Raw genomic sequence first — 15,316 nt, 5'->3', positions numbered from 1 at the left:
TGAAGGTGTGAACTGAATGCAAGCTTATTCATAACAAAAGCTTGAACCCTTTTGGAGATACTTAACACTGAAATAACAGGACTGACGTGAAAGTGGAGGTTAAATATTTACATTTGCTGTCAAGATTGTTCTCCTTTAAAGTGATACTTGAAAATCTACCTTTGATTTGCATGCACACACAGACAAACACACAATGAATTTAAGACATCTGGTTCATAGCACACATCTTTAATACAGTAGTTAGTTACAGCGATGTCAAAAAATAAAACATATACATCGATTTGGACCATTTATAAGGCTCCTTTGTCCCTTTAGTGCGTGGCTGCACTGCAAAACCCCTCCATAGCGCCCCACCCGCTCCTGTCCCTCAGCAACATTTGTCAACTGCCATCTGCCTGTCTGCCCCATCTCCTCCCCACAAACTATGTAATTAAGCTGCAACACCTTTGCTCCTTTTACACCTCCCTCCCTCCCTTCCGTAGCCCAGACTTCTACCTTCTAAAACATCAAGCTTTGAAGAGACTGCTTTGTTTGATTTCCCTGCTCATGTACAACAAGTGCTTCTACAATAAATCAGCAATATATCCGAACAAAGATGGTATGAAAATAGGGTGTAGCTTTAGGTTTCATCCAGTGTAAAGAGCAATTCATATTTCTGCCTTTTTTCATGATACAAATGAAAAAACCTCTGCAAATACAAATTTAAACAGAAAAAATAAAGACTTTTTTTTTCTCTGAGAATTTGAGGAACAATGCAGCTAAAGGAGCTCAGCCAGCTGGCTCCAGCTTCCCAAGTTCACACAGCATACAGAGCATTGGCCTCTCTCACTGTACATTGGGAGGAACACATAATGGATATCATGACTGTAGGCAGTGACAATTCAAAGTTCATCATCTCATCTTACCAGCGTTGAACAATGGACACATAAAGTCTGTATTTTTACAAGTGTTCCAGCAGTTGGAGCTGTCCTGCAGCAGCCCTGTTTCACTTTGCTCTCTACACCTTGGTGGCCAGAGACTGAACCTCTGACTTCTGAGTCTGGGCGCTGAGAGTGGACGACATGGAGCTCATCTGGCCGTGCATAGCTTTCTTCAGGTTGAGCAGGCACAGACACTGGGAGCGAAAACGCAGGTCAAAGAAGGCATACAGGAACGGGTTGAGGCAGCTATTGACATAGGCCAAGCAAGTTGCGTAGGGGTGAGCCAGCAGCAGGAAACGCAGGAAGCCGCAGGAGCTCGGAGCAAGGTTCAGGTAGGAGAGGGCATCCATGCTCTTCAGCACGTGGAAGGGAGTCCAGCAGATGGCAAACACCACCACCAGTGTGGTGATGATTTTCAGCAGTCGTTTCTTCTTCTGGTCCTCCTTGCGCAGGTTGTTGAAGTGGCGTGTGACCGTGCAGCCGATGAAGCAGTAGAAGATGGTCATGGCCAAGAAAGGTAGGAGGAAACCCAAGGCAGAGGAGGACAGGCTGAGTCCTGCAATCCACAGGTACTCATGCCTCTGGTTCATGGTCACCAGGCTGAAGTCCATGGCACATGTGGTCCGGTTGCTGTTTAGGTCATTCACAGTGGTGCGGAACAGCAGTGTGGGCACAGCCAGGAGGCCAGACAGGAGCCAAATAGCACCCAGCGATGCCAGCATGGTGCCCCGCGAACGGAGCCTGCTGCTGGACAGAGAGTGGACGATGGCCAGGTAGCGGTCAAAGCTCAGGCAGGTGAGGCAGAAAACACTGGCGTACATGTTTACCAGAACAACATAGCTGCTGATCTTGCACAGAGCCACGCCAAAGGGCCAGTGGTAGCCCAGGGCTGTGTACACAGCCCAGAGAGGTAGAGTTATAACAAAGGTGAGGTCAGCAAGTGCCAGATTTCCTATATAGACATCTGCAGCCCGACGTTTAGATTTGGACCTCCAGACAGTGAAGATGACCACGCCGTTACCTGACAGACCCAGGATGAAGATCAGCATGTAGAGGACCGGGATGAGGGAGTAAGAAGGCTCCCACTCTGAGAAGTCACACGCAGTCTCATTGTCATCATAGTACTCATAGCTGTCACCATATTCCGGAGTGGGGGGCTCCATGCTGCAGGGATTGTTGTTAAGAAAAAAAAAATCCTTAATTTAAAGGGTAAAAAAAAAGTTAAGAGTCCTGTAAAGTTCCAAAGGGTGAATTGAAATTCAGTGAATCATAGGAGCTGGGGTTTCTGAGCAGATCCTGTGAGAGTGAGTGACTCTTGGCTCTGTCTGCCTTTTTAAACTCGCCCCTCCACACCCCCGGTTCCCTCCCAGGACGACCCCCTCCCTCCCCCCCCCTCCCCCCCCCCCCCCCCCCCAGTAAAACATCTTTCAGCTCTCCCCCTCCTCCTCCTGTCTCTCACCTCTTCAGGCGCAGCCCTTCCCTCTGCCTGGAGGACAAGAAGCCTGCATTCCCTTGCAGATGACAAGCTAAAACACTTACTACTAGTAAAATCAATAAGAAATGTCAGGAAAAGGACATCAAATCAATAAAACATTCAGAATTTGTCCATGTGGGAACACCACCATTACTTCTGGTCTAACATTTACTTTATTATTATTATTACTGTTATTATTCTTAATAATAATAATGATCATGTCAAACCTAAAATTAAGTCCTAGTAGTGGTGTGAACAGATTACACAAACATTGCTTGCTTTACTTTCCTTTTTCTTTAGTGCATGTTTTCACAAGCATTTTATCTCCTATAATTTTTGCAGTGACTTTGTGGTAAGATGGTGACTCTGATTATGTGCAGAACAGGTCTGGACATATCAGATGATTACTTTACATCACAATCACTTCCGTTAAATTGTTGTTTAACCTTCAGATCCATCTCATTTAATCTTTACTATGCACTGTAACTCTAACACAAGTCTCGGGTCTGATGATTGATTTCCATGATAAAAGGCCAAGCAAACACACCAGTTTGAAACAAAAACAACAGGAAACTTCACATTGACACCACCTTGGTTTCCTTTCACTACTAACTGCAGCACATGCTCATATAATGTCCCGTAGTATAGAGTATCATAGCAGTTATCAAATTGCTTTAAAAGAGCTTTTATGTGTTCCATAAGAAATGTTACAAAATTCAGATAATCTTTTTAGTCAGCTTACAGAATATGTTGCTGGTGAAACTGCTTTCAGACTCCAGGTCCAATCCAAGGAATTACTATCAGTGGAAAAAAACAGAGCTTGACATGCCAGAGCAGTGTTGAACATTATTTACAGCACATTTAGTTTAGGTAATCTGTTAAAAAAACAGGCCTCCTATTGGTGATAACAAGACGTTGTTACATAAATCCTCAGAATGGATTATTAACTATAAATGCACAGACTAAAAAATGCCTTTGATGAAAGGAAAAGCTCACAGCTTATCAGCCTGCACTGAGTGACTGGTGATTGCACTGTACATAGAGCAGTGGTCTGAGGGATAGCCTAACACGGCAGATGCTTCATTCTTAATTCAGCAACAAGGAGACACTGTCAGGAGCCAGTTTTTATGTACGCAAACATACATGCTGGATGTCGAGTGAAAAAACACGGAAGTCCGCTAAAACAATTTTGCTATTATGTGTGACAAAGTTTTATTTTCCTTTTTTTAAGCAAACGACAGTTTCCTCCTGATCCAGTAAGGATGCCCTTACTGGATCCTGAACCACAAAAAAACACAGAAAAAGTACCCTAAACCAAACTTCTCTCTCTCTCTCTCTCTCTCTCACACACACACACACACACAGTCTGGTTTGCTATCCTCGTGGGGACATCCCATTGACATAATGCTTTCCCTAGCCCCTTACCCTAACCCTAACCATTAAAAATGAATGCCTAACCCTAACCCTTACCCTAAACCTAACCATAACCTAATTGTAACCCTGACAGTAAAACCGCATTTTGAGTGTGAAAATTGCTTTCAACCCCGAGGGGACCTGGATTTTGGTCCCCACGGTGCAGAAAGTCCCCACCAGGATAGTAAAAGTCAGATTTTGGTCCCCACCAGGATAGTACGAACCCGTACACACACACACACACACACACACACACACACACACACACACACACACACACACACACACACACACACACACACACACACCAGGTGTGTCCCGCCTCTACTTCATTCCCCAGGGAGAGGATTGGCGCCTGCTGCTTCCAGGGTCAGTATCCCTTAAATAAATAAATTAGCAAATTTAAAAAATAAAAGGCGAGTAGATAAGAAACAGATGGCCAGATTAGACCAGCATATAAGATATCTTCAGAGGACCTCCTTACTTGTTCATCATAGCCTTTATAGGTGCCAAGATAAAGTCCCGGTGCTGTTCCTAAGGTGGGAGGATGATTATCAGCGGCGAGTGAAGATTTACTGACATCGCTTTTCCAAATAAAACATATGTGAATTTTATTTTTAGTATAGGTTATTGCATGCTTTTGTGTCATATGCTCTTTCTATAACATATTGCAAGCGCTAGCTTGACAGGGAAAGCTTGTTGGGTTTCTTTCTATATGCCTGGACCACACATGTGACTCTGCCACAGCTGTGGCTGCTTTTGATCTGCTGCTGAAATGACCCTGCTGCTGTGACACGACTGCCTTGCTCTCACTCTGACTGTCATTTTGTTGGTGCGGGGACAAAATGGAGCGACTCAGCGGGAAGCGGATACTATCATGGGTTTTTGTAACAACTAAAGAGAGGGAGGTTTGTGATATTTAACTCAACAGAGTTAACTGGGGTCACCGACAGGAGGGTTTGGGGACATTCGCAGTGGATACGTCAGCTCCAGTCTGGAGGAGATAAGTGACTGAAGGTGGAGGCTAATCTATGACCTGAGGTTTGTTTGAAGTGTAAAAAATGTTGACAGCACACCGGCTAACATAGCAGACCCTAGGCCTCGCAAATCATGCTGAGGGGACCTGGAGCCCAAGGGAGCCGGGGACCTGTGGGGTCACAGCGTAGTCACTTTAGAGACACGACTGGTCTTTAAGTGCATGCTGTCTCTGATGCAAAGACTTTGAATGAAATAAGGATAAAAATCATTTATACTTTTCTATCTAGTGAAATCTTAAAAACTCACTATGAGCCACATCTGCAGAGCTTTCACATCAGCTCGCTAAGAGTCGACTCTGCTGTGTCAGACGACGTCGCACTCCAGTGCCATGGAGCCAGAGCTACACCCTCAGAAGTGTGAGGGCACTGCTCCTGCTGAGGGGTTTGTATCTCATCATACTGCAGGCTATACGAGGATAGCTCGCCATGTGACTCCAGTGTAACAATTTGCCATGAATGTTTAATTTTCCACAACGCAAAAAATCTGAATCTAAACGCGGAGATTGGAATACGTGAAACATTCACATTGCGCGAAATGGGAAATTCTGTCAAAACCTTCCAGGTGGTTTTGTGACGTGCTGTGATTAAACCGTCAAGCTGGAGGTCACACGCAGCTATATTTTAATCTTGACCTCAACGCTGAACTGAATGGAGACCTCCACCCAATCATAAGAATTGCTTGCTTGATAACAAGGCCCCATTGTTTCATTTTTGTTGCTCTCAGCACTTTTCTGTTAATGAGAAATACACCTGCTGACTGTTTTATTAAAATTTTGTTACACTTCCTGGAACAGGAAGATGCAAATTTGTGTTTGATCAGTGCAAGAAAATGCCTTGTTAACAGATTTAGTGTGATTTTTTGTGCTTCTATGCTTGTTTTTTTAAAACTATATAGTCCAAAAACACATTTTTGATTAAATAAAAACACAATGGGTTCTCATGAAATGTACTGCTAAGTATCCGAGTACGTCAAGACTTATAGATGTCTGTGAGTGAGGAAAGTAATCCAGGGGCCAGAATTTAATGAGGAAGTCCTTGATTGTTGATTTTGATTTTGATACGTGACCCTTCCAGTGTCCGGCAGCCTCGCCTCTGTCAGTGCGCCCCAGGGTGGCTGTGGCTACAATGTAGCTTGCCATCACCAGTATGTGAACGGGTGGATGACTGAATGTGTAAAGTGCTTTGGGGTCCTTAGGGACTAGTAAAGCGCTATACAAATACAGGCCATTTACCATTCTGTTTTTATGTTAAACTACTGCCATTCAAGACTGCAACATTACAATCACAGTAAAAAGAACGCACACCCTCCTTCGATTCCAGGGTTTTACACATCAGGATATATTACAAAAATATCTGTTTTTTAGCCGGTCTTTAAGTTAGGTAAAATCAACAAACACAATACTGAACCACATCGTGATTATCTAACAAAAATGAAGCCCAAATGTAGAAGCAGCGTGTGAGAAACTGAGTGCACCCTTTGCGCTTCCATAGAAAGTCAGAGGCTAAGTATCAGCCAGGTGAAAAAGACATCAGCCATTTTTGCTGCCCATCAGTTTGCGAGGAATCGTAAGGAATCATCTGCACACAAGTCCAGGTTTAACTGACAGCACATGATATGGTTGTTTAGCCTTTGTAGCTTTTCCATCAGCTAATTCTGAAAATTACTACCAATTTACTCTAATATTAAAACAATTAAGTATATTCAGCATAAAGAGTGGACATATACAATGATTCGTTTATGAAGTCCAATCCTTGTCTGTCCTGAGAGGCTTCAGGTTTTGAAGTTCCCTAACTACCGAACTGTTTATTAAAATAGAGACAGTTTTATTATTCAAATGTAATAATTGCTAATGCATTTACAGGTTACTGCAGATATAATTTGGTGAACTGTACTTTGTGAAGAATAACTCGGCTTTGTAAAGAGTTAAAAGTGTTTGCAATAAAAAAGAAATCCTCAGTGGAAAAACTAAAAATAAATGCACAATTATTGTTTGTCAAAACGTATGCACGGTTTCCACTCATTAATATTAGGCTTTGCTGTTTTTTGTGGGGTTTTTATGCTTTGTTTGTGTAAAGCAGCAGTGTTGGATGTATAAACCCAAAAAGATATTACTAAAAAACTCAAATATGAATCACCTAATATTTTAACATCCAGATGACTGAAGGTGAAGTCCTCCCTACAGGCAACAGAAAGGAGAGACTGTTTGTCTCAGGCTGTGTTTAATGTCCATTACAAACTGAGATGAACAGCTGGGCCACATATGAACGGCTTCGGGTAAACGTGGTTTTATTTTGTGGGCATGTTATCAGTATTTTCTTTTTCAGTGAATTAACGTCAGCAAATTTTGATATCAGCTAGAAACCGTGAAGTCAAATTACAGGCAGCTTGTGAATGTCGGCCTCTGATAAAGTGTTTACTCTTACCGATAACCAGGGGATGTTGACGCGCATGCCAGCTTTTACATTAGTGCACATGCATGTGTGGAGAGAGACATACAGCTTCATGTAGGTATTTAATAATCATGTCAGACCTGCACAGGCAAAGTTTTCAACGCTTCTCATATAAACAGTTTCAGTGCTTCATCTCTGGCAGCCTGCTTCAGCTTAACACCCCTCTGTCCTGCACTGTCAGAGCAGCAGAGCTAATGTTTGAACAGCAACACGAACTATTCATTTACATCCATATAGAACAACGTCTTTAGTCGGGGTAGATTAATTCATGTGCACGGAGTATTTATGAAAATGAAAACATCATAGCTACCGAACACTTGCTTCCCCCAGTAGCTAATGACTGCTTCTCTTAGCTAGCTAAGGATGTTAACTTAAGGATTACATTTAACACACTGAGAAAAAAATGTGATAATACCTCAGGAATGTCAGTTAGTCCAGTTTACTGCAGAACACCTTGTGTTGTAGTTAAAGACACAAATTGACAAGGTTTGTTTTTTTTTAACTGCCTTAAGGAATTTTAAATCCATACAGATTTTCACATTTTTATCTTCTGTGTTAAGCACATTGAGTTTATATAAAATAAAAGGTCCTTTATAAATGAAATTGCCACAGTCGTCGTTTTGGAAGGTAAATAGAGTATTTCTTTTCAGTGTGCCTACTCCGGGTGTAATTCCTGGACACAGATACATGACTTTCTCCAGGACTGCAGCTCTCAATCACATTTAACAGTCAAGTTAGTAATTAACATTAAACTGATCCAAATGAACCTTTGAACCCAAATCAGCAGACCTCCTTAAAGTGGCAGAAAGGATCTTTGGGAAAAATGAATCTGAGGCAAACTGTTTTTGGTTTAGTTTTTAACCTCAGTCCCACCCACTACCACAGAGTTTATGATCTATACTGCAGCCAGACATCAGGGGGCCAACGGAGACATTTTGGCTTCACTTTTGGGGAGCTGTTAGGTCGTCCATGGATTTTTTACAGTCACCGTTCCTGATGTGTGAGGCCTTAGAACTGTTAGATGATGTCCTTTGTTTTTTTTACCATGATTGTCAACTGATCCTATTTGGTATTACAGCAGGAAGATATAAATCCATCCAGATTAACTTATTTCAGCATTCAGCGTCAGTGTGCTGAGTGTGTGCAGTATGGACACCAAAAGAAAGTTTTCCTTGGAGGGGTGAAATGGCCCATCCAAGGAAAACTGGCTTATCTGTAGCAAGAGTCGTGCTGTTTGTGTCTGGGAGTCATTTGAGTTTGACATCCATATCAAAACCCAAACATTTGCATGCTGATGATTGTCTTTGCCACAAGAAGCAAAATCCTGACTGTTTATTTATCATTTGTCTACCTTCCTTATTCTAGGCTGCCAAGAAATAAGCACACACAGTTGTGCTTCCCTCACTTCAGAGGACATTACAGGGTTGGTAGGTAGGTCTTCCTGATATTACTGTAAACAGACTTCTGACAGTTATTTATATGATTAAATATTGTTAAATATGAGGCAACAACACTGAATGACCCACACAGAAGCAGATGTCAGCGGTGCCCTCTGCTCTTCCATCCTTGTTGTCTCTGGACCTCCAGTAGCATGGTCAGGAACAGGGGGGTCACAAGGTGTTTCCCTTCTCTCCTTTTCGGGACCCTGGACCACCCTCTTACCCATCCTCTGGCTCCCCACCACATTGTGTGTGTTTGTGTGTCAGTGGACAAAACAGCAAGCACCACAGGATGTGCTATAATAGGACAGTTTGTCTCTCCAGCTGAGATGCTTCTCTCCAACTTTTGTTTTATTGTTGCTCAAGACAGTCCACTTAATTGGTATACACTGTGATGGTTATTATAAATGTATATATACACATATATAAGTGACGTACCTTTCCTGATATTTTTTTGTAGAGTAGGATCTGAAAACTATGTCAGAGTAGCAGCTTTATGATGAAATGTGAACCTATGTCAAAACAGGAGACATCTAAGATGAGTGATGTTTGGATAAATTGTGCAGGTGACAATTAGGATTTATGTGTCACCTGCATTCACAGAGAAAATCGGGATGTCGTGCAGAAATGTGGAACACAATAGCAGGGCGAAAATAGAGAAGCGGGAGATGAGTCTAATGAAAGAGAGGATGTAATGGAAGAAATGAAGGGACAAAGGACAAGGCTGAAAAGAGGATAGACAATTTTCTCTTTGCAGCTGACTTAATGACAGGGATTAGGAGCCAGGGTAACTGCTGGGATCTCAGGGCTCTGCTAGACTCCAGCCTGGCCCTCCCATCATCCCAGGAGATCTGCAGGAATCTGACTCCATTTGGCCGAAAATCTCCTGACAAAACAACAAGCCTGTGGCTCAATTAGGAGGAAATTAGCCTGCTTCACCCCCTCTGGCACAACTGATTCACTGCTTCTTCCCTGCCTTGGGTAATGTTAGTGTTAATATGATATGCAACACGAAACAGTTCAGACAAATTTGTTATTGCCTTATAGTTTGTTTGCAATCAGGTACTGTGCTTAATTTTACAATGGGAGAAGTATTCTTAAGTCAAAAGAAATGTCTGGCTCAACGCCTTGTCAGGTCCAAATATCATTACTGCCTGTTTTCTTTAAAATTGGAGAACCGAAACCCAAATCCTGTGCCTATTACGAAAAGCTGAAACCTAAACAGTGTCCCATGTGAAAACCAGGTGCTTTGCAGACTTTCCACCCAAAGCCCCACAAAGTCTGTGTGGAACTTCTGTCTGTTATTTGATAATTTCCTTCAGGACTGGAATGAAAGACCTGTAACAGACCTGACTGGCAGTGAGAAACCCCAGTGTTATCCTGACAAAAATAATTACTGAGTAAAATGCTTCAGTTCTCAATTTTTTACACACTAATTACTCTTTTGCAGTTTATGGGCCTGAAAATGTGGTCTTAGCAGTAGGGCATAAAGAAAGGTTTATGCTGAAAGTCTAACCAAAAACTGGAAATCTTCCAGGGAAATGGTAAAAGACTCTTTAAATCAAAAAAACATTAAAAAAACAAGCAAACCAAAAAAAATCCAAAATAGGGAGCAAGCTTTTCCCACCCAGTAGTAACACACTGTTCTCTGACGATTTAATCCAAAATAAGATGCAAGATTTCATCACAGAATAAGACCCATGTTCTTATTTTCTTAGTATTAGAGAAAAATGTCACAATGTCAGGAAAACTATTTTTTAAAAAGCTCTTTTAAATAGCAGTCCTAAAGTCCTGTTTTAAATGCTATGTAGAAGGTTCAATGGTCATCCTAGGTAAGAAAAACAAAGTGTAAGAGCAACCGCACTTAATTCAAACACAAAGATGTATGCCCCAAATGCTGAATGGCCAATATTCCATGTAACTTTGTTACATAAGTACAAAGTAAAATGTTGAATTTAATGATATCTGCTCAAATAAAATCGACCTGGTTGGTATACATTCAGTTTCTACCAACAAAGTTTCCTTAAAGATTAAGTATTTGAATAAATAACCCTTTGATTTGATATATTTCAGTTGTATTTTACTCATAATTATTGCTTTGTTATAACTGCTTAACCTTCCTATCAAACCCCAGGAAGAGACTTCAGCACTCCCGCCACTGTTAAAACCCCAGAGTATCTAAGAGTGGCGACAGTGCGGCGGAGGCACTGTTCTTTTCACCATCTGTCAACTGTTTGACTGACAGCAACAAACTGTAAATCAGTCTCCTCTGAGATTGAGTCCTGGCCCCCCTCTCTGCTCAGAGCAAACAAACCATAGGGTGCATATTCAAACTACCAGCGCACCATCCTTTTACACACATCATGTGGTGCAGGTGAGTCAAAAATGAGAGTGTGTAACTGTTACAGAGAATTTCATATCAGGAACTTTTTGCGCTACAAACCTGCCATAGTTTACCATTGCTAGTGTAAGGGTATATGCAGATATCAAAGTGATGGGCTAAAAGAAGCCAGATTAGAGCATCAAAATGAAGTTGCTTCAAAGCTGCTGAGCACATCGGTGCAAATTACATTAGAAAAGCCAGCTACTGTTGTTTTGTGCTGAAACATGTATGTGCATTTGTCCTTGACCACATCCCTTCCCTACTTGACACAGAGTTATTGTCAGGACAAACCTGTTCTGAGGTTGTTTGCACTCTCAGCTTGTGCTGCTGCCACAAGCCGCCGTTCTTCTTAAAAATCCGACAACTGCTTTAAGGAGCCAAACAATAAAACCGACCTTTAAACTCTGTCCACAACTTTGATGTGCAATCACAAGGTGAGAGGAGGGGGCAGAGCGGGAGTAAAAACATCCTTCGGCTTGCCTTAATTGTTTCAGCATCTGTTCTGCTGTTGCTATCACGCTGGCTGAAAACACAACTGAAAACACACATTCAAAGTTTCCACTCAGTCCATTTCCTTTAATCAAGCTGACCTCGCAGTGACTGATTGCCACACCAGACCTTGGCCTTGTCTTGGCTGTCTCTTCATCTCTGCTGACTTTACAATTTATGTTGAAGTCTGTAAGGGGTCCACTTAATAGCACTATTCTTTTCTCTTAAACAAACAGCGGATAATGATATTATCTCATTACCACTAATGATTATTATGATGCAATGTGACTGGCGGAAGAAGGAGAACATGTGTCTTAAGTAGGAATAGGACATCAGGGACAACTGTGTTTGAATAAGTGTTATAGGCCAGAGTGCATAAATAAAATAATGAAATGAGACCAACTGGCTGTGGAACGTGGCCTAGCCATTATACATGTACTTCAGGTTTCTAAAAGAGGAAGTGGGACACTGTTTAAACACAAAAGGTCCAGATGTGAGGCCCTGTGAAACACATCTCACTGTTTGCGCTGTGCTGAATGCTGACAAATTGGTCTTTAATGGTCCCAGAACAGGTCTAAAGTCAATGCCAAAGCCATGTGTCACTCTTCTGAGCCCTGTGTGTGTGTGAAGGCCAACTGGTTTCAAGAAGAAGCTGAGACTCAAAGAAAATATTTGGACAAAGGCGTGCACTATTTCAGCTTCCAAAATGGGTTGATCCACATTCTCTGCACTCAGCACATGTTGCTGCACTTCATCTCACTCGAGGATTGAGGGCTTTGAAAAACACAGCTGAGGGGTTTATAAAGACTTTATGTATCAATAATGACTAGAGACAGACCTGGCCTTGGGCATGGGTAGTAGCTGCTTGGGGCTCGCACACCAGCAGGAGGCCCTCAATTGCACTTCAAATAGTAATCGTACAAGAAAAAACACAATATATCGATAAATATGTTAATTGACTGACAACGTAATAAAAGCTACTTTTGGCTTCTCCCTTATTCACAAGATATCACCACACCAGCTAGCGTTGCATATTTGATTTGGTACATTTTAATACCCGTTGCCTATTTACTTCCTCAAGGAATCTGTGTTCACGCCTTTTCCTATTCCTGGTGAACTTTGCTTTCTTTAACTTTCTTTCCTTTCCCAATCAGCTTGCCAACCAATCAACACTTGACACATGCTATGGTTGCTTAAGTTGAAAACCCTTCTCCATAGGCTCTCTGTAGGCCAGGGTTGTCCACCTTCAGGCCTCAAGCAGCGGTGTCCTGCAGGTTTTGGGTATCACCCTGGGTCAACACACCTGAATCAAATGATTAGTTCATTACAAGGCCTCTAGAGAACTTCAGGACATGTTGACACATCAAGGACACATCTAAAACCTGCAGGACAATGGCACTGGAGGCCTGGAGTTGGACACCCCCGCTGTAGGCGATCCCCAAGCAAACAGACACGACGGTGGTACCATGAAACACACTTAAGTGTTTGCAAGAACACAAAAAGTGTGTCTCAAAAAAAGTTTAACCCCCTGGGAGTGAAAAGAAAGAAAAAAAACAGAGGAAGGAAAAAAGGAGGCAGGATTAAGATATCTTTATCATTCACTAACAATGACATCAGTCAAAGTGAAACATCAAATGAGCCTTCAGTTCACTCAAGTTGTGGTGAGCTGAGGTGATGTATGGAAACAACTGGCACTGAGGTTGGTAGCCTGATGTTAGCTCTCTAGTCAGTTTCTATTTAATTAGTTAATATTGTCTGGTTTTGCATTTACATTGTTAACCCTTGTTAACTTGTTTTTTTTTAAAAAAAATGCATTGCCTGTTGGTTTATTTAATTTATTTCTAGCACACTAGTGAGCTATAATAATTGTTGTATCTGATGTATAATGCACAAATGATGAAGCACAGTAGCACAGTATCAATAATAATGATGGATGATGGGCTTAGTTGTGGGTGGGGGCTCCAAATGAAATTCTGCTTAAGGCCACATAAACTCTTGGGGCAGTGGTGACTAGAGAAGACCCTTTTTGACTTCCAAACAAAGGTCATAGAGACATTTATAGATTCAACTGCCTATAAAAAGTTCATAATTTGGATCAGCATTCATAACAGTGGCCCAATCCTTTGAGCTAACAGGATGTTATGTGGTAGTATCTCTTTCAAAGCAGGATATTGGGTATCATGGTGGCCACAATGCCAACATATGTGCTGGCTGGCAGAAAGGCCTGTGCTTGTATCAAGCTTTCATTCAGCTATGATTAATCTGAAACTAAACGCTGCAGACTACACTACCACCATAACACAGATCTTTTCTAAAAGGCTTTAATAGTCACTCTCCCAGCAGGTGTATGCCAATGGATGAGTTACACCAAAAATCAGCTACTGTAGAGTTGCTATGATGGGGAAAACTATGCATGTACTTCAAAACAGTTTATTTTTTGCACCAGACTTTAATTACTGTAAAGTTTTTCATTTTTATATTAACCTCCTAAGACCCGAACTCTTTCATTGCATGCATTTTAATTTCTGTTTGCTATTTGGGACGATTGGGACCTGATGAATGTAAAAACAAAGAATTACCAGATTTTATTTTACTTGATATTTGTTTCTGAGAAAAATTAGATCCACATATAAGGACATTCATTTTAATTTTTGATAGAACAGTGGCAGTATAATGTCCTCGTAAGTGAATATCAGGCCCTTGTAGAGCAAAATTTTGTATTTTGGTCTAGACAACCCAAAATGTGATGTCCACATATGTGGATGCCAGGTCCCAGGAGGTTAAGGTTGCGGCTTGGCTAACACTGTGTCACAGTGCCCTGTTTAAAAGTCTAAATTTAAGGAATCATTTTAACTATAGTTTGGGCCAGTAGATAATTTTTAAACATTTTTTTTTCATTTAACAACTTATTCTTTTTTGTAGTCACAACACTGAATTCTTTGGGCTGCAAAATACCATCTTACTATAATCAAATTACAGTTTTTTTCTAATGCAGTAATGTACTAAATTCAGTCATGATTAACATTTACTAAGCAAACAATTATGTCGTTACTTGTAAGTTCTTTGGTTATCTGCAAGATTGGCAGCTAGAAAAAAAGCCCTTTTTCCTGCTCTTGTGTGGTATAATCTGCTGACCTCAGTTCATGCACAGAGAGGAGAACAGCTACAGTGCAATGTACAACTTGAGGACTGGACATTTGGATGTTATCTTTATTTTTACTGCACAAAAGGAAAACAATGTGGCGACAGAGTCTAAACTATACTCGACCCAGAAACAACTATCTACTGCTGCTAATGTTTGCATGGACTCTATGCAAACATCTGCAAAGACAGCATGATAACACAATGCCAGCTGAGGAAGAGCCAGTGCTACAGCCATGCAGCCTAGGCTTGATTTTCAACAGGTAAAAGTGTTAATAAGCAGTAATGTGACAAGTAGTGTATGTAATGGAGTAATTAGGTAATAAAATGGCAAAATATATTACTTTTTTAAAGTACCAACTCCAAGACCATGTGATTATATAACTATGACTATTCCCATGTGAATGACTGCCATAGTTTACTCTTTTTTTCACTCGCCTTTGATTGTGAACATATGGCAGGATGATACACTGAAAAAATTGCTTTGGTTCATATACTGTGGCCACTGGTCATATGTGCATGGATGTGAATATGCTGAATATCCTCAAAGCTTGCTTGCAACATGAAAA

General features: G+C 41.3%; 1 protein-coding gene across 1 annotated transcript; it reads right to left on the bottom strand.

The window, feature by feature from the left end:
* Window positions 1-207: 207 nt before the first annotated feature.
* Window positions 208-2,234, bottom strand: aplnra (apelin receptor a). Its single transcript, XM_063489364.1, has one exon. The coding sequence runs from the start codon at window positions 2,081-2,083 to the stop codon at window positions 998-1,000; it is 1,086 nt and encodes a 361-aa protein (XP_063345434.1). The 5' UTR covers window positions 2,084-2,234; the 3' UTR covers window positions 208-997.
* Window positions 2,235-15,316: the final 13,082 nt, after the last annotated feature.

The sequence above is a fragment of the Pelmatolapia mariae genome, linkage group LG12 (genome assembly GCF_036321145.2).
Source record: "Pelmatolapia mariae isolate MD_Pm_ZW linkage group LG12, Pm_UMD_F_2, whole genome shotgun sequence".
Lineage (NCBI taxonomy): Eukaryota > Metazoa > Chordata > Actinopteri > Cichliformes > Cichlidae > Pelmatolapia > Pelmatolapia mariae.
This window is presented reverse-complemented; position numbering and strand designations above follow the sequence as displayed.